Genomic DNA, 19,826 nt, shown 5'->3' on the forward strand with positions numbered 1-19,826 from the left:
GAAGCCTACCTACAACGTGTGCTGGCATACCTTCACAGAAAGCAGCACATCTCTCTCCTAGTGTTTTATATGTATCCTCTTCTCTCTGCAAGGCCCAGGCTAATTTTCTTGGAGTCTGTACTGGGAGGTGGTCCAGGTTCCAGGCAACTAGAACATGGACATGAAGCAAGCACCATCCCATCTCCTCCCAATCATCTTCCCATACCAGTACCATTTTCTTGGGTCCCTTTGGACCCTTCTTTTCCCAGCTATTCAGTATTCACACTCACCCCCAAACACATAATGGGCCCACCACTCACACCACAGTACACCACCACAAATTCCCAATAGCAGAATCAAGGCTCCTTCTGGAGACTCAAAATCATTCCAATTATTCCAGATCCAGCCCATGACAGTTCCCGGTGTTGCCCACATTCTCTGCTAATTACCGTTGTGGGAAAAACAGTTTAAAGTTGGGAAATTTCACTTGTGTTAATTTATTGCCAACCAGCCCAAACCTCCCATCATTGATTTGGGCGTTGAGAAAAAAAGATGACACTTAGACAAACGCATAAACACCTATCCTCTCTCCTCTCCAGTCTCATCTTCCCTTATTTTCACAAGTTACACTCAGTCTGTCAAAATTCCTCTAATAAGGAATTGGGTGGTGTAGAAGGTTGAGGTGATATGTGTAACGGTTTCTGCCTTGTGTGCCTGCTCCAGCATGGGTTGCCCACACAGGCTGCATTCCCTTCAGAGGTGTATGTACCACACACACACACACACAAAGTACCTCTCCAGCCACCACTGGCTGCCTGTGTATTTCTTAAATATGTTTGAGCAGGAGTGCTGTGTACTTCTTTTATGGGATAACATTTTGGGTTTTTTCTTTCCCACAGTTTGCCTCATGGCAGGCTGGAAGCAGCTGAGAGTGACACAGGGCCTTAAGATTTGAACGGGTAGAACTCATTGTGAGCAAACCTGCTGTAGAAGTAATGAGAAGAAAGAGAATAAATATATTGTGATCCAGTCTCTGCTCATGCAACTGAGCTAGAAGAAACAAAAAAAAACCCTGAACTGTTTTACCAGAAGCTTTCATGTCTCTGCTGTATACCTGATGATGAAGCTGGGGAGCCTGGAGTCATTTTCCTCCTTAAGTTTTGGTTTTGTTTGGTACTTTTTGTTGTTGCTGTTGGCCTGTTTTTCATTTCTAAAGCATATATAGCTATCTCTATGCCAGTGAGGAAAGAAAGCAACCATTTTACTCTCTTGAAAACAGATGAAGTCCAGACACTGAGTGCTGTACAGGCCTGTTTGCCTTTTGTTTCTCTTTACTAATTGGTTAATTTCCAACAAGTATGTGTTTTAGAGAATTCATACATATGCAGCCTCAGGGAATTATACTTTGGAAATGAAGTACCTGTTAAAACATGAGGTGGCTAGTATACTTTGTATTCTGACTTTTTTTTTTAATCATCTTTTGTTTTCCTTTTCAAAAACATTAAGAAAAGAGCCTTTTGTTATCTTTTCAGGAATGTCACACTGAAATTCATCTGTGCTTTGTCTGCTTTCATTTGTACCATTCATGGGCAGTTGTGGATTAGATAGGACAAAGTAGCTGAATTCCTAACTTCCACATTCAAATCAAAGTATTGGGAAACTTCCAAGACTCACCTCCTTTTTTTTTTTTTTTTAAATAAAGTATTCTAGTTTTCAGTTTGTGTGATGAAACATATCTAGTCTGTGTTTTTTTAAATATCATTAAAATGGTGTGACAGCCTTGTGTTGGGTTGTATAAGGGCAAGGGAAATATTGTATCCATTTCCTTTTTCTTTCTGTCTTTAATAAGTTACTCTCATATATTTATCGCTCCCCAGATCAGATTTTAAAAGTCTAAGCTCAACTGACCACCTTTTACATTGTAGAATACAAATCGGGTTAGATGAAGAAATGGTAATCCACTTATTTCTTCAGAAGACTGTCTGCTGGAGCAGGCCTGGAACCTTTTTAAATTTCATTGACCCACCTGGAATGACAACCCTCCCTCTTTCTTTATAGACTCTTCATACTCGGAACCTCCTGATGTTCAGCAACAGTTGAACCATTACCAGTCTGCAGCTCTGGCCAGGAACAATATCAGCCGAATCCCACTTTCTGGGAGTGCTGCAGGAGTGGAAAAAACAGAAGCTATCCTTAACTGTGAATTTTGTGACTTCTCCTCGGGTTACATACAGAGCATTCGACGTCACTACCGTGACAAGCATGGAGGGAAGAAACTCTTCAAGTGCAAAGATTGTTCCTTTTATACAGGCTTTAAGTAAGTGTTGTGCAAAACAAACAAACTGAACTTCTAATGGTATATTTTTAGCGCTTCAAAAGACTTCTGAAATCTTTGTGTGAACTGGCTGTACCTAAGAGACACATGACCAGTGGTGACCAGGGAGAGGAACATAGGAAATGCCATACCAGATCACAGCAGCAGCCGTGTTAATTATTTTTCTTCATTCCTATAACAGCCTGTACCATCTGCTGAAGGGACAAGCATGAGAAACACTTGCAGTAGGCTGTACTCACTACAGTAAATAGTACAAAGAGTGGCGTTTTTTTCCTCCTCACAATTTGTAATTAGATGCTGGTCCTCACTATCAAGTATGAGGAGTTTTCTCTCAAAAAAATAAGGCATGTTTTTGGAACAGTTAGTATGAAGCATGGGGCAGTCAAATATTCTAGGTAGGTTATAGAATTTCTATTCCCTCTATGAAGAAAGCTCTCATAATACCTACCCCCCACAGTTTATCTGGCTGAGATATAAAGCATGCTCCAAAGTGCCTGATAGTATATAGAAACATTTCAGCAAATCCAATTAAACGTTGCATAATTTAAAGTTTCAGGTGTATGTTTAAGCCATGTTCCCTAAGGAAAAAAAGGTTTATGCAGTTGTGCTGTTTCTCAGTTTCCTTCGGATATTTTGAACCCTCAGTCATAGCCCCCTTAGCTGACATTCAAGGTCTCAAAGCTATTATGTCCTTAGGAGATTTGTGAAAACAGGTAGCGTGGTTGGATAAAGGAGACAGGTTCTGTTGAAGAGTTATGCTCAACCTTTCCTATTAGAATCATAAAATCACAGAATATCCTGAGTTGGAAGGGACCCATGAGGATCATCGAGTCCAACTCCTGTATGCTGGACGTTAGACATGAGAGACCTCATACAAGAGCAGCCTCAAGTTATACATTCATAAGGGATCAGGTTTTGTTGCTTCAGCTCCTTGCTAGTTATACGACACAACTTGCTGTTTAATTCCAATTACTATTACTATCGCTACTGCAGATTATTATTTGTTTAAGCATTTCCAACTCTTGATAGGTCCAATGTATCTTTTCACATTTTCCTATTGCCATTTTCTCCTACCAGGATTAAAAAAAAAAAGCCTTAAATCAAGCTGTAATTACATATGTTCATAGTTACATAAAGAGAGTTGTGTTCTTTATTGTGGAGTCTCAAACTTTCTGGGATTAAGTCTTTCCTCTTTAAATGTACAACATACACACATGAGCTCTTATTAAAAAAACCAACTTACAGTCACCACAGAGAATTAAAACACACAAAAGCATCCACTGAAGTTGGTAAAAAACTCACCTATTGGCTTCAATGACCATTGGATCAGGCCCAAAGCCAGTTGTGTTAGTAATCTGTTTTGCATTCAAGCCAACAGACTTTGAGAACTTTCAAAGGGGCTTTAAATTCTGTAATTTAATGCAGCCAGCAGCTTTGCTCTTGCAAGCTTTAGCACCACCTCAGGAAAAAAAATGACCTAATTCCCCCAAGTTTACAAACACCTCTCATTTTAGTATTTGACCTTATAGCTTGATAGGTGCATAGTTAATTTCCTCTGCGTGTATGTCTCTCATATCTTTTAAGTATGCAGCTAATGGTATGAGATTTGTTGTGCAAAAGTACTCTTCATTTGTACTCTTCGTTCTCAGTCTTGAGTTTTCAGGTCCTCATAATTGAGGCATCCAAACTAATCAGCTTGGTGTCAAATTTACTGTAGGTGCAAGTCTATTTCATATTGACTCTGAACATTTCAGCTGTTGTGGGGCTAGTCTTATAAAGAGAGAGACTGTTGAGGATTTTTTTTTTCCCCCCATGAGAAATAAGATTTTTTTCACCCTTCAAAGTCTAGGACAGTTGAAAGGATTTTACCCAACTTGCTAAAATGTCTCTCTTTGCCAAAGTCAAGCAAGTAACAAGCACAAAAGTTGGAAATACTTTTGCCATCTTAACTATAGCAATGTGACTATAGAGCAATCACTGCAAAAGAGTATCTTGTGCAGAATGTGTGTTCGGTTATTGGGGATATGAGCCTGCAAATGCTTATGCTCATGTAATATCCATGTGAGTAGTCCTGCTGAAATGCCATGTGGTTTTATAAAGCGAAGGCTGAGTGGTATCTGTACCATTTTATACAACGCTTCTGTAATAGAGCTGTGACACTTCAGCATTCCATACACACCTCTTCTGACTGCTTCCATGTCTCCCTCCCATTTCACAGATCTGCTTTTACTATGCACGTGGAAGCTGGACATTTGGCAGTTCCTGAGGAAGGACCCAAAGACCTTCGTTGTCCTCTTTGCCTATATCACACCAAATACAAACGTAACATGATTGATCATATAGTTCTGCACAGAGGTAAAGATGTTCCTGTATATATCTATATCTGACAAAGAGAATGCTGAACAGAACACCACTCTTTCAGATTGATCCATTAAGTTTGTTCTCTGTATGTCAGCTCAGATATGTTGACTAGATCAGGCCTAAGTACATCTTACTTTTCTGTGAAATAAAAAGTTTACCAATGTAGAAGTGGGACAGATTTAAAATTCTTTTTAAGCTTTTCCTCTAGAAGAGGTCAACAGTCGTCAAGTACCTATTTAGCAAGAGTTAGACTAAGTTACAACTCGGATCTAGGCCAAGGTTGTTTGCTATGTATGTGTTTTAAAGTGCTTGCTGTCATAAACACTGTGGTAGGAAGGTTTCAGTTAACTCTAGAGGCTTAAAAATAACCCTTGACTGCTTGCTTGAAATTTCTCTCTTCATAACATCTTCCTCACACATTTTTAAGAACAAGACAAAAATTAAAATGTTTATTTCTCTCCCCCACCCCCCCACCCCCCCTTTTTTTTCTCTTCTTTTCTTTTAATCCAGATAAAAGCAGGATTAGGGATTCCTATTCTATTAACTACAGGCAAGCTCAGAAGAGACATATTTTGTGGCACTCCGGGCTGAGATTCCTGCTGTTGTGGATTAACCCCAGTGGGCAGCTAAGTCCCATGTAGCCGCTCGCTCACTCCCCCTTCCAGTGGGATGGGGGGGAGAATCAGAAGGGTAAAAGTGAGAAAACTTGTGACGGTTGAGATAAAGACGGTTTAATAGGAAAATAAAAGCTGCGTGCGCAAGAAAAGCAAAACAAGGAATTCATTCACCACTTCCCATGGGCAGGCAGGTGTTCAGCCATCCCCAGGAAAGCAGGGCTCCATCTCGCATAACGGTTACTTGGGAAGACAATCACCATCACTCCAAACGTCCCCCCCTTCCTTCTTCTTCCCAAAGCTTTTATTGCTGAGCACAACATCGTATGGTCTGGAATATCCCTTTGGTCAGTTGTGGGGCCAGCTGTCCTGCCTGTGTCCCCTCCTGACTTCTTGTGCACCCCAGCCTACTCGCTGGTGAGGAAAGGCCTTGACGCTGTGTAAGCACTGCTCAGCAATAGCTAAAACATCTCTGTATTAATAACACCGTTTTCAGCGGAAATCCAAAACATAGCCCCATACAAGCTACTATGAAGAAAATTAATCCTGTCTCAGCCAGACTCAGTACATCTGCCCACAGCTATCACACTTGATGCTTGTAGGTCTGTCAGCAGCCAAAGTTCAAACCTGTTTGTTGGGATAGTACTCTACCAGCCTGCAGGCTGGGCTGAGTTTTTGAGCACTGTATTGCTGGTGAGCAAGCATGTTTCACATGTCATCTTTTTCTTGGAGAGCTTCTGGTATTGCAACCACTGTCATAATCCCTTGTAGCAAAACACTTTTCAATGGCAGCGAAGTAAACATATATCATTCAAACTTCTTTCTGCTGTATATGCTATTTTGAAGGGGCATTTGAGAAAAAGGCTAAGGGCTGCTCAAAGACCCAAAAGGCATATAACAAAGCTGTCTTAGTAAGTTTAAGGGTTCAAAGAGGTGCTTTTACTTAGGTGCAAGCTTGTCCTTGAAGGTATCATAGTGTTGTATTTTGCCCAGCTTCAGGGCATGCTGCAGGATTACTCCTCTGGAGAAAAGGGGGGGGGGGGGGGGGGGGGGGAGGAGGGGGAGGAGGGAGAGCAGGGAACAGAAACCCTGGGGCTCCAAATACTGGCTTAGGCCATATTGTGAGATCGTGTTTTCTGGTATGTGGTTGTGCCCAAGATCAAGCGGAGAAGTTCTGACAGTTTAAATGCAAATAAACAGAGAGGAAGATCTTGCTGGGCCTAGTTAGGCAAGCTTCCAGCAAAAGTAGACAATGCTATGAATGTCGAGATGCAACGGTGGAGTAGCACTTCATGGGTTCAAGCAGTTGTGCTGGTTTTACAGAGCTGTTTCTGACCAAATGCTAGGAAGCAGGGGTGGTTACCCGCGAATATGTGACACCGGATCTGTTCTTTTGTATAGCTGTGGCTTCAGTTGCACAAAGCACCCTTGAGCCCTTGTGCTGCTGAAGCAAAACTGTAATAGGAGGGTATGTGATTATACACTCACTAAAGTGTTGGGGGAGGTAAAACAGATCAAAGGCTTTAAAGCAAATGAAAATTTAGCCTTTAAAGTTTTATAGGCCCCTGAGGGAAGGGCAAGGATTTTTCTCAGGCATGTAGCACCCTGACTGTAAAGAAATTAAGGTCCTTTCTTAAAATTTTTCATTCTGGTGTATATATCCAGATTAAAACCTATTGTTGTGTCTAATTGTGGCAGCTAAAGCAGAGGATTTTGATGGGGTTTAATGTGCACAGAAAGAAGGTGCTGCTGTGCAGACAGGACTGAAGGATGTTGCACAGTCTCAGATAGCCTTCCTTACTTGTAGCCATTTGGATTGATAAAACAAGGACAGTCTCAAGCTGTGGTCTAAGCACACTTGTTCTCCAGGTAAAGGAAGCAGTATAAAGTCAGAAGACTGAAGGCTTTGATCCATTTTATCTTCTCTCCTATGCAAAAATCCCTATCCCTCCAGCAAAGTGAGAAAACACTTCTAGATCTCTAACTTACATTATAGCTTTCAAAATGGTGGCATCTCAAGTCCCTGATTTGGCAGCATGCAGTTGAAATGAAGACTATTTGCCTCTTAGTGAATAGCTACAGAAGTTGATTCTTACCAAGCTACAACATTTAAGTGTTATGGCCAGCAGGATGTTGCCAGTTTGCCACTGACAGCCTTCTGTCATGTGTCACCTACTCTGCTCAGTCAGTTCCTCAGAGTGATTTAACTTTGATTCATAGAATCATAGAAAAGTCTACATTGGAAGGGACTTCTGGAGATCATCTGGTCCAACCATCTGTTGGAAGCAGGACCTTAGATTAGGTTATCCAGGGCCCTGTCAAGCCAAGTCTTGAATATTTCCAGCAAGGGAGATTCCACTTCTTCTCTGGATAACCTATTCCAATGTCTAATTGTTTTCATGGTGAAGAATTTTCTTATATCCAGATGGAATTGCCCCTGAAGCAACTTGTGCCCATTGCCTTTTGTCCTGTCACCACACAGCCTTATGAAGGGAGTACCTCCATCTTCTCTATAACTACCTTTTAGGGATTGGTTTGCCTTCATTGTTACCAGGGCACACTGCTGTCTCATATTCAGCTTGCTGCCCATCAGGATCCCCAAGTACTTTACAGCAGAGTTCCACCCCAGCCAGTTAGACCCCAACCTGTACTGCTGCTTGGGATTATTCTGTTCCAGGTGCAGGACTTGACATTTATCTTTGTTAAACCTCAATCAATTCTTGTTGGCCCAGTCTTCCAGCCAGTCGAGGTCTCTGTAAGGTTGCTCTTCCTTCTGGTGTATCTACCTCTCCCCCCAGTTTAGTGTCATCTGCAAGCTTGGTGAGGGTGTATTCAATACTGTCATACAGATCATTTATAAAGATATTGAATAGTACCAGACCCAGAATCAACCTCTGAGGAACTCCACTCATGACTAGCTGCCAGTTTGACTTTTCTTACCTCAAAAGGTGGTAGTTAATGGCTCAGTTTATCCAGTTTTCTACCCAGCTTGTGATACATCTTTCCAGTCCAAATCTTGCCAGCTTGTCAACAAGGATGTTGTTGGAGACCATGTCAAAGACCATGCTAAAAATCAAGGTAGATGATGTCCACAGTTCTCCTCTCATCCACTGAGCAAATTATTTCATCATAGAAGGCAGTCTGGTTGGTCAAGCACAATTCATCCTTTGTGGGCTGAAGCAGGGAGTAAGTATGGAAATTACAAACTCAGTAGCTACTTTACAGGCAAACAATGAGAAGAGATTTGGCTCTTGAGTTCCTCTTGGCCTTCATAACAGGCAAATCTTGTGAGCTCTTGAAAGTTCCATAACGGAGAGTGAACTCCTGCTACGTGCCCAGCAGAGCTGTTGGCCTTTCATTTAGTCCAAGCAGTGCAATTAGTTTTTATTATCCTTGCCAGCAAATTTTCCCATCATGAAATGCCCTGATATTTTTCCAGCACTGAACACAACCCACCAAGATCAATAGTTAGGGTTTCTTGTTTATAACCCTCAAGGCATTTGTTTTTTAGTATTTATTTTACTATTTTTTCTTGGTATAAATAATTGTTTTGTCCTTCCATTTCATAGAATTGTCATCTGTTTCTCTGGAATAGTAAACTTTCATATATAAGGGCTTTAGAGTGTTAATGCTTTTTTTTTTTTTTTTTTTTTTTTCCTATGTTGTGAGAAAAACATATGCCTGCTTTGGCTTTACATACTATAAATATTTAGCGCATCATTCATTGCTTTTCTATTTAATCTCAGATCTGTATTACAAGTAGCCCAAATGTTTCAATCTAAGGCAGTGATTAAATTTCTTCAGAGATGATGCTGGAGGTGGGGGTGGGGCAGAGGTCCCCTTAGTCCTTTTGCTAAACTGTTCCATGGCATGTCATCTTTTTACAGCGCATACATGGTAGCCTTTGTGGGCACTGCTGAACTTTAATGAAATTTGTGTACAGAAGCCAAAGCTAAGTTTCACAGTTTCTGGATAGAACTCACCTATTTGTTGCAATTTTGCCAGTTGCTCAGATACAGTAAGTGTATAAATGAGTAGCCAAATATAGAAAATGGGGGTGGGGGTGTGATGAGAGACAGCTATTAAAGTGGTCAGAGATTATTAGAGCATCACCTTGCTAAATATGATGTTTTAAATTCAAATCACTTTGCAATTTTTAAGTTAATTGTTTGGATTAAGCTCACTGACATGAATACATGCACATTTAAGTTTACAGTCATTACTGTCATGGAGCAGCAAGTGCCAGCTGCTCCCAGGGAGTAGAGGAGGATAACATGGACAGTAGGGGTGGAGCCTTGCTGGCCAGGGCCCAGCCCCACAGTACCTGAGCAAGGCAAGCAGGACAGACCCAGAGATGATGGCCAGGTTCTACCAAGAGCCCAGATCATCAGGCAAATTTGCAGCGATGATACAGATCCAAGATCAAACCAGGAAGTTAAACCACAGGTCAGAACCAGATCCAGTGATTGCCAAGCAGGTCCATGGTGATAAGGCAAGTCCAAGATCAGGCTGGGAAGTCAGTCTATGTTGTGTTGCCTGTGATTTGGCAGATGTGTGGGTGGGTGATTGTCAGTGAGATGATGGGTTTTACTGATATGAATTAGGATGATGCATTGCTCCAAAGTGGTGGATAAAACCTTTTATACCATCCCCTGCTTTAGTGTTTTTTAAAAACATGTGTTATGTGCTAGAGAAAAATCTCATTTTCAGATGCTTTAGTGTTTCTTTTTTAAAAACTTTTAGTTGGAACTTTTTTTCACTTTTAAAAGCAGGTTACCTTATTTCAGTGAATTCAGTTGCACAGAGCTGTAAATACCTTTTAAAATATTCTTGTTATGTGTCCAAAATGACAGCTTTAACTCCTGTTATGTCTTAGAGCATGTGCACCCCCATCCCTTTTCCCACTTGATCCTGAATGGACACAACTTAGCATTTTTTTGCAACTTCTTTAGCTGGAGAGGACCCACACGTTTTCAGAGTCTCACTCAGATATAGCTTTGGGGAAAACTTCCACTTTTTAAAGTGCACAAAGAGAAAGTTCTGAGGTAGGAAAACTTCCTTGTTCAAAAAAAGGGGAGGACAGGGAGGAGAAGAAACTGAGGAGGGTGGAATATTTAGATGGGCTGTGGAAAATTAGACTCATGAGCAGTGGGGGTTATGCATTGGCCATAAACAAGTGGATGAATTATGTAGCTCTTGCCTCCCTATAGAAATTATGAGAGAGGTGTCAATGGACACAAGTCCCCTACCCTTCATGTTTACCCTCTAAGAATCAGGCCTGGGAATATTTTTGTTTGAAGATATCGTTAATGAGGAAGATCAAACTCTTCCTTTAATCTGCAGTCCATAAGGAAGAATAGTACTACATTTCAGTGTTCTACTTCAAAAGGACAGTTGAGTAACAAAAGCTGTAGTGAAGATCTTCTGGTGACCCTCTGCTGAAAGGTCAAATTTGGGATTTCCCCTTGCATGCACAGCTCAGAGAACCACAGTGGATGAATGTTACACACATCAGGATTCCGGCTCTATAGAAAGACTGAAATTAATTGTGCTGCCCTATTAAAAGTGTGTGTTTTGTATGAGAGGAAGGAAGTAGAGAGTTTAATAACTCAGTGAGAGCATTTTCAATACATGCTTGTAGCATAATCAGAATCGTGGGAAGCATGAAATTAAGTATGTGTGGATTTTGAATCTTAACTATTAAAAAGCTGAGGGTGTATTGAAAATTTCTGCCCCTGGCTGATTGCTGCACAACCAACTTCAGGAGAAGACACTGCTGTACGCAACCTCTCACTCCCACTTTGAGTAGCATTAAATGTGATGGTGAGAATACCAGCTCTGATCATCAGAAGCTGGGAGGGCGATGTATTTGGAATCACCCTACATGCTCCCTGTTTATTACAGTTCTAGCACCTTTTACTGGCTTGTGTCATGTATTGAGCCAGAATGGAGCTTGGTCTGACTGATTTATGTCTGTTTTTATATTCCTGGGCTCTGCTACTCTGTCTCACAAATTTGCCCCAACGCTCTTATCTGCCCCAAATCTCTTCTTCCCATCCTGTTCACCAATGAGTGGTTACATTTGCAAGGACACCTGCATTTGTAGTCATGTAGGATTAACTCTCTCTGTATAGAAAGGGAATTTTCTTGTATTTCTTTGTTGGTCCAGTTTTAGCTCGGCAGATGGATTGCATACACAAATAGCAGACCCTGTTTCTTGCGTGGCTGGTATGTTACAAGCTGTTGACACATTGCCTGATGGTTTTTATTTCTTAAAACTTAATAAACATTCCCCTCTCCCCACAGAAGAGCGGGTTGTTCCCATTGAAGTTTGCCGTTCCAAACTGTCAAAATACTTGCAGGGAGTTGTTTTCCGCTGTGATAAGTGTACCTTTACCTGCTCCAGTGATGAGAGTTTGCAGCAACACATAGAGAAACACAATGAACTTAAACCTTACAAATGTCAACTCTGCTACTATGAGACCAAACACACAGAGGAGCTGGGCACTCATCTTCGAGATGAGCACAAGGTAACATCCAAAGGGATTTAATTTGTAACAATCTACTTCTTGCAAATGCTATATCTACTTTATTTGCATGTCCACTCTGAATAGCCAACTTGCATTTTTTTTCCAAAATTTGGAGAAGGCGCCTGTGCTGGGCTTCAGTTTCTCTCAAGTTCTGAATTCTTTTAGAAATTCAAGATTGTGGGTTTCTAAAGCTGTTGAGATTGACCAGAATTCACTGACTATTGAATGTAGAGTATGATTATCTGGAAAAAAGCATTTGTATATTGTGAGCTATTTTTTTAAGTTAAGAAACAACATTAAGGCTATGTGATTCAGACACTCACAGGAGCTTCCAAAGTGTAAGCTTGATCTGGCAACTTAGGCAAAGTGACATGCCATGCATATTTTAAAAACACAAGTCAGTACATTCCAGTTTACGTTTAACGAGGGAAAGATAGAACTTACTGCTTAAGTTAAGGCTGCTTTGGTGTTTGTGTGGAACCTTCTGAGTACAGACCTGATCCATACTTGGAGAAGTCAAGCTTTCCACAGGCTTTCTGTCTGCTTTGGATTTCTGTGGTTCTTAGCTGTGTTGCTGTGAGAGTAGCAAAATTCTAGAACTGAGGCATGTTTATAGAGTGGGGGTTTTTGTTAGTTTGTGGAGACAGAACTCATTGAATCCAGGTATCAGGACCTGAGCTGCCTGACTGTCACTAAAAACTTGTTCACACTTTGTTGACTGAACAACATTTTGCCCCCCCTCCTCCCCCCCAAAATAAAAAAAATATGACAAAATGAGTGTCAAGAGCACCAGCAAAACTGAATGCGTTTTTTAAATGAACACTGTGAACTTATGTTGGCTTGGTATCCTTGTCTTCCTTTATTGATCCTTATTGCTACTTGAGAATCTTTCTACAGTTTAACTGGTATCTGAAATGTTGCACATCTCCCAGTGACCACAGCAAGGGTCCTAGGAGATCCAAGAAGCACTATTCCCCACCCCTCTGACTGAGTGCATCAGGCTGGGAAGATTTTCCCTCTACTTGAGTGTAGTAGGTTTGCATGGCAAGGTTTCAGTAGCGGGGGGACTACAGGGGTGGCTTCTGTGAGAAGATGCCAAAAAGCTTCCCTCGTGTCCAATGGAGCCAATGCCAGCCAGCTCCAAGACGGACCTGCCGCTGGCCATGGCCAAGCTAATCAGCAATGGTGGTAGCGCCACTGTGATAGCATATTAAGAAGGTGGTGGTGGTGGTGGGAATTCTGCACCAGCAGGAGAGAGGAGTGAGACTATGTGAGAGCAACAACTCTGCAGACACCAAGGTCAGGGAAGAAGGAGGGGGAGGAGGTGCTCCAGGTGCTGGAGCAGAGATTCCCTTGCAGCCTGTGGTGAAGACCATGGTGAGGCAGGCTGTGCCCCTGCAGCCCATGGAGGTCCATGGTGGAGCAGATATCCACCTGCAGCCTGTGGAGGGCCCCAGGCCAGAGCAGGGGGATGCCTGAAGGAGGCTGTGACTCCGCGGAGAACCTGCGCTGGAGCAGGCTCTTGGCAGGACCTGTGGAGAGAGGAGCCCAGGCTGGAGCAGCTTTGCTGGCAGGACTTGTGACCCCACGGGGGACCCACCCTGGAGCAGTCCATTCCTGAAGGGCTACACCCCCTGGAAGGGACCCATGCTGGAGCAGCGTGTGATGAACTGCAGCCCACGGGAAGGACTCACGTTGGAGAAGTTCATGGAGAACTGTCTCCCGTGGGAGGGACCCCACGCTGGAGAAGGGGAAGAGTGTGAGGAGGAAGGAGCAGCAGAGACGTGTGATGAACTGACTGTAACCCCCATTCCCCTGTGCCGCTCGGGGGGAGGAGGTAGAGAAATTGGGAATTGAGTTAAGCCCGGGAAGTAGGGAGGGGTGGGGGGAAGGTGGGGTTTTTTTCTGATTTGAATGGTAATAAATTCAACTTAATTCCCCCAAGTTGAGTCTGTTTTGCCTGTGATGGTAATTGCTGAGTGATCTCCCTGTCCTTATCTCGACCCATGAGCCTTTCATTATATTTTCTCTCCCCTATCTGGTTGAGGAGGGGAGTGATAGAGCGGCTTTGGTGGGTACCTGGCATTCAGCCAGGGTCAAACCACCACATTGGGTCTTCCTTCTCTCCAATAAAAAACCTGAAGTGACTACTCCCAGTAGTAACGATAATTTTCTCCCTGTCTTTCTTTAATATTTTCTAAATATTATCTGGCTAATTTGTGCCCACTCTCTGGGCTTAGGTGCACGATTGGCTTACTGCATCATAAAGAGTTTCTGTGCATGAGCTGAGTCACAGTAAGTGCCATGCATGTGGCTGCCTTTGCTTAAATCTGAATATGTAACTTGTTAAGTCAGAGCACCTCAACACAGCTGTCACTTCTAGGAACATGATACTAACACACTGCTGTATTTAGGGTAGCTTCCTATTTGCTGATATGCTACTGTGTGGTGGGTTGATCTTGGCTGGCAGGGAGAAGCCCACCCAGTCACTCTCTCAACTCAAACAGGACAGGAAGAAGGCGTTGTGGATTAACCCCAGTGGGCAGCTAAACTCCACGCAGCTGCTCGCTCACTCCCCCTTCCAGTGGGATGGGGGGGAGAATCAGAAGGGTAAAAGTGAGAAAACTCGTGGGTTGAGATAAAGGTGGCTTGATAGGAAAAGCAAAAGCCGCGCGTGCAAGCAAAGCAAAACAAGGAATTTATTCACCACTTCCCATGGGCAGGCAGGTGTTCAGCCATCTCCAGGAAAGCAGGGCTCCACCTCACATAACGGTTACTTGGGAAGACAATCGCCATCACTCCAAACGTCCCCCCCTTCCTTCTTCTTCCCAAAGCTTTTATTGCTGAGCACAACATCGTATGGTCTGGAATATCCCTTTGGTCAGTTGTGGGGCCAGCTGTCCTGCCTGTGTCCCCTCCTGACTTCTTGTGCACCCCAGCCTACTCGCTGGTGGGGCAGCATGAGAAGCAGAAAAGGCCTTGACGCTGTGTAAGCACTGCTCAGCAATAGCTAAAACATCTCTGTATTAATAACACTGTTTTCAGCAGAAATCCAAAACATAGCCCCATACAAGCTACTATGAAGAAAATTAATCCTGTCCCAGCCAAAACCAGTACGGGGAGAAAATATGATGAAAAAGCTCAGGAAAAGGTCAGGATAAAGACAGGGAGATCACTTACCAATTACTGTTGGGGCAAAACAGACTTGACTTGGGAAAAATTAAGTTAATTTATAGACAATTAAAATAGAGTTGGATGGTGACAAACAAAGACAAAAACCCCTTAAACACACACACACCCCACCCCACCCCACCCCCGTGGCTATTTTTCCCAAGCTCAGTTTCACTCCTTCCTTCCCAACTCCTCTGCCTTCTCCCCCCACCCTAAATGGCACAGAATGGCACGGGGGATATGGGGAATGGAGGTTGCAGTCATTTCGTAACAGTTCCTCTCTGCCGTTCCTTCCTCCTCACACTTTTCCTCAGCTCCAGTGTAGGGTCCCTACCGCAGGGCGCACAATCCTTCACAAACTGCTCGAGCATGGGTCCTTTCCAGAGGTTGCAGTTCCTGTCAGGAGAACCTGCTTCTGCATGGACTCTCCATGGGCCGCAGTTCCTTCGGGGAATATCCACCTGCTCCGGTGTGGTCTTCTCCATGAGCTGCAGGAGAATCTATGCTCTTGTGCCTAGAGCACCTCCTCCCATTCCTTCTTCTCTGGCCTTGGTGTCTGCAGGGTTGCTTCTCACACTTTTTTTTCCTTATGCCTCACACTGCCATGCAGTGTTTTACCCTTTCTTAAGTATGTTATCATAGAGGCACCTCAAAATGAGGGAAGCTTCTCAAATAACATCATTTTGAGAAGCAAAATGGAGAAATTTAGTATAAAAAAGGAAAGAAGAATCATTAACAGTGAATGTAATTGTGTTTGAGAGGAAACGAGTATTAATTTGACTAGGTGCCTGATAAATTTCCCATTTCAGCCTATAGGTTTGTTGGTGGGTTGTTTTTTTCAGTAGTTGATGGTGGCGGTTATTGTTGACAAAACCATTTCTTTTAAGGTGAGTCGTAATTTTGAGCTGGTTGGACGGGTTAATTTGGATCAGCTGGAACAAATGAAGGGGAAAACAGAGAGCTCCAGCAGCGATGAGGAAGAAAAAGAGTTAAGCCACAAGACTGAAGGCAGAGGTTAGTATAGTTGCTTTCTCTTTTATGCTGGATACTGTAATGGACACTGCCAGTTTTATCAAGCAAGACCAACTGTTGACTCAACAGCAGATTCCTTAAGTCATGGAAGCTTGTCAGTATGGGCAAAATGGAGCTTTTGTCAAGACACATTCCTCAAGGAATTTTGTGTTTCTAATGCTTATGACAAGATTTCTGTTTAAGAAAACCAAATCATGCTCCAAAAAAAAATGTTATGAGAAAATACTGGTAACATCTGTGACTGTGCAGATAACATCTATGAGGGCTTAGAAAAATACTAAGTAAGTGGAGTATTTTAGTGGGCTGTCAGATTATTCTGTGTTGGTAACCCATGTTCAGCTTTGCTGCTCCACATTATAGCCATGAGGGATATAGTTCAGTGGCCAAGTTTATTCTGGGGCTATTGTCTGCCCAGTGCTTACAAAGCATTCCTTCCCTCCTCTTTGTGGGAGCTGACCCTTTTGCCATCACTTTGGTTGGCAACTCTGAAGCCAGGGTAGTCCCATTCCTTACCTCCAAATCACCGTTCCAACTGTGTACTTTACATTTGTGCCTAAATTCACATCTATGAATAATCCCACTGGGTTCAGTTAAGTCTTATTCATGTGTTTATTGTTCAGATGGTTAGCTGAGTAGGGATAAAGAAAGGTAGTTCTTGGTGAATTGGACTCTGAGGGTTGTTGTGTGTTTTTGTGTTTGTTTGGGGTTTTTTTTGCCTTTAATATTAAAATAATTTTAGTGCAAATATCTGGTCCTGACTGGAATACTCCATGTTTTCTCACAGTCATCTGCCCTATAGTGCATGACTTCATCAATGGAATGCAGTATGTTTGCAATTCTTGTTCAACAGTAAAAGGAGCTTGATTTGAACTAATAACTGCAGTGAGCCTCGTCATGCCTAATCATCAGGTTCCAGGGGTCATCCAACCTCCTGATGCTGACTGCAGGCTGCCAAGTTTCTATGTACTTATAACTAAAAGCAAGCTGCCATGTTTACCTTTTTCCTTCTGAAATTTCAGTTTTCAATTGAAAACTCATTTCAAGTTCATTCAAGAGTTATTCACAAAAGAAAACATGTCTCCCTAGGTATTCTCAAACCTGTAAAAGGTAAAGATTGCTAGATTCACAAGCAGTTTACAAAACATGAAGGGGCCATTAACACTTCACTTTGTGACTGGTGATATCTTTATTTAATGAGGAAGAGAGTTAGATAGGAAACAACTTTTATTGAAAAACATCCTCCACGAGATCTTTGTTAGCAGCCCTAAAGGAAATCAGGAGAGGAGCAGGAGGGATGTTGATTTCACACATGTTCCAAAGTTTGACATTATTAGCGCTGCACCCTCATGCAGAAGTTTGTTCAAGTGTCTGTTCAGCGGGGGATGTGACCCTAAGAGCTTCAGAGCTGAAAGAATGAGTCTAATGCTTTGACTAAAGGACCAGCTTCCTCTAATTTGCAGCTGTAGCAGACATTAATGTTTTGTGTAGACCAACAGCTAGAAATGGATGAAGAGTCATGCTGTCTTTGTGAGGCTTGCATCAGCACTACACACAAGCGCAGGTGCTGAAATGACCCTGGAAACCATGGTATCCAGACAGAGAAAAAGAAGGTACTATCAGCTGAGCCTCATAAATCCCTATAAACTCTACTATGGGAGAAAAAAAATAAAACTAAGATCATCATTTAAATTGGCTTCAGGATACTTGAGATTCTTGACACTTATTATGAAAATGTAAGAATACCACCTTCTAGGTTGGAGATTAAAATTTGCAGGGAGAAACAGACATAACTGTGCTTTGTGTGATCAGTAATTAAGCTAGGTATAATGTTTTAGCAATTTTTATTTGATTTTATTTTTTCACCTGCAGTCTTCTGTAATATCTGTGATTGGCTGAAAAATCTGTATTTGACTGTTCAAATGAGTGGTCTAAAAATCATGCTTATTTCCCAAATTGTATTTCACCGCTGTTCTTTCCCAGCTTCCCTTTAGAAGTGACAGTTGTTAATTTTTCTCCTTTTCAGGTAATATCAGTTCTAATTTTTAATATTTTTTTTACTAGAGCAGATAAAAATACAGAAAGTCCTTATGCCATCTACAAAAGTCCAAGTTCTACTGACTTTATCTTTTGCAAAATGGTATCTTGCACCTGGTCTTCAAGTGTCCAACTGACACAGGTGCTGAAGACATGGCTACGTGGCTTGGGTGCAGTGTCACATGTTAGCATCATCTTCTAATTGATATTCAGAAGCTGCTTCCAATTCAAAAATATGGACTTCAAGAGAGCATACTTCAGCTTATTAAGGAAGTTGGTAGGTGGAATTGTTTGGGAGTCAGCACTGAAGGTCACGTGAGTCAGTGTTGAAGGGCAAAGGAGCTCAAGCAAGCTGGGAGATATTTTAGAATAACCTCCTCCAAAGCATGAGAATGGTCCATCCCAATACTCAGCAAAATGAGTAGATATATCAGGAGATGAGCTTGACTACACAAGGGACACATGACTGAGCTGCAGTGCAAAAAGAATGTATACAGGATGTGGAAGCGAGGACAGGCTATAAACGAGGGTTATAAAAGCATTGCCTAGGCACGAAGGGATGATGTTAGGAAACCCAAAGTCCAACTCGAGTTGAAGCTGGCAAGTTATAAAAAGGGCAACAAGAATTGCTTCTACCACCAGGTCACCAATAAAAGACCATACAAGGAAAATGTGGACCCACTCCTGATTGGGGCAGGTGATTTAGTGACAGGGGGTGCAGATAATACTGAAGTACTCAATGCCCTCTTTGCCTTGGTCTTCCGCCACAAGTCCTCCCAGGCCCCTGTGCCTAGAGACAGGATTCAAGAAGTAGAGGAACTACCAATAGTGGTGAAAGACCATTTCAGGAATCTCTTGAATGCAACCCATACAAGTCCATGGGACAAGTTGCATCTCAGGGCGCTAAGAAAATCGGCTGATATTCTTACAAGCCCACTCCCTATCATCTTTGAAAGGTTGTGGAGATCAGGGAAGATCCCTGGTGACTAGAGAAAGGCAAATGTTGCACCCATCTTCATAAAGGGCAGGAAAGGGGATCTGGGGAAGCTATAGGCCAGACAGCCTCACTTTGGGCCCTGGGGAAAAAAAAAAAAAAAAAAAAAAAAATCACAGAGCAAGTCCTCTAGGAAGCTGTTCTTGATCACATGAAGGAAAAGGTGAATCAGAATAGTCATCCATACTTGACCAACCCAATGTAATTTTATTGTGGAAGGTATAGGTCTATGCATGAGAGAGCAATGGATGTTGTATACCTTGACTTTAGGAAGGCTTTTTATATTGTCTCCCATAACATCTTTGTATCCATGTTGGGATGTTATGGTCCAGGTGGATGGGCTAACTGGATGAAAAATTGAGTGGATGATCAGGCTTAAAGGTGTATTGTCTAACAGGTCATACTCTACCTGGAAGCCCTGCAGGACTACTGCAGGGGTCTATCCTAGGACCTTGTCTGTGTAATGACCCTAATGTTGATCTAGTTGAGGCGACAGAATGCACCTCATCAAATTTGTGGATGACACCAAACTCAGGGGCTGCAGTTGATATGCCCAAGGGTAAAGCTGCCTTTTAGAGGGATCTAGGCAGACTGGAGGAATGGACTAACAACCACCTCATCAATTTTAACAAGGACAACTGCTAAGTCCTGCACCTGGGAAGAGCCCCTTGCAGTGATACAGGCTAGGGACTGAGTGACTGGCTGGGGAGCAGCTCTGCTGAAGAGACCTGAAAAACAGCAAGCCAAACATGGGTTAGCAGTATGCCCTGGCAGTG

The 19,826-nt window shown here is 42.5% G+C and overlaps 1 protein-coding gene across 1 annotated transcript; it reads left to right on the top strand.

Moving 5' to 3' along the window:
- Nucleotides 1-1,694: 1,694 nt before the first annotated feature.
- Nucleotides 1,695-19,144, top strand: LOC129734852 (zinc finger protein 462-like). Its single transcript, XM_055700184.1, has 4 exons — nt 1,695-2,296; nt 4,533-4,669; nt 11,596-11,819; nt 15,878-19,144. The coding sequence occupies exons 2-4, from the start codon at nt 4,546-4,548 to the stop codon at nt 16,007-16,009; spliced, it is 480 nt and encodes a 159-aa protein (XP_055556159.1). The 5' UTR covers nt 1,695-2,296; nt 4,533-4,545; the 3' UTR covers nt 16,010-19,144.
- Nucleotides 19,145-19,826: the final 682 nt, after the last annotated feature.

This window comes from Falco cherrug (assembly GCF_023634085.1).
Source record: "Falco cherrug isolate bFalChe1 chromosome W unlocalized genomic scaffold, bFalChe1.pri SUPER_W_unloc_1, whole genome shotgun sequence".
Taxonomy (NCBI): domain Eukaryota; kingdom Metazoa; phylum Chordata; class Aves; order Falconiformes; family Falconidae; genus Falco; species Falco cherrug.

Excerpts from the sequence above, each read along its gene's own strand:
- LOC129734852 (XM_055700184.1), top strand. The coding sequence starts at position 4,546 with ATGCACGTGGAAGCTGGACATTTGGCAGTTCCTGAGGAAGGACCCAAA. Across the intron at positions 4,670-11,595 it reads TCATATAGTTCTGCACAGAG|AAGAGCGGGTTGTTCCCATT; the intron begins GTAAAGATGTTC and ends CTCTCCCCACAG. Across the intron at positions 11,820-15,877 it reads ATCTTCGAGATGAGCACAAG|GTGAGTCGTAATTTTGAGCT; the intron begins GTAACATCCAAA and ends ATTTCTTTTAAG.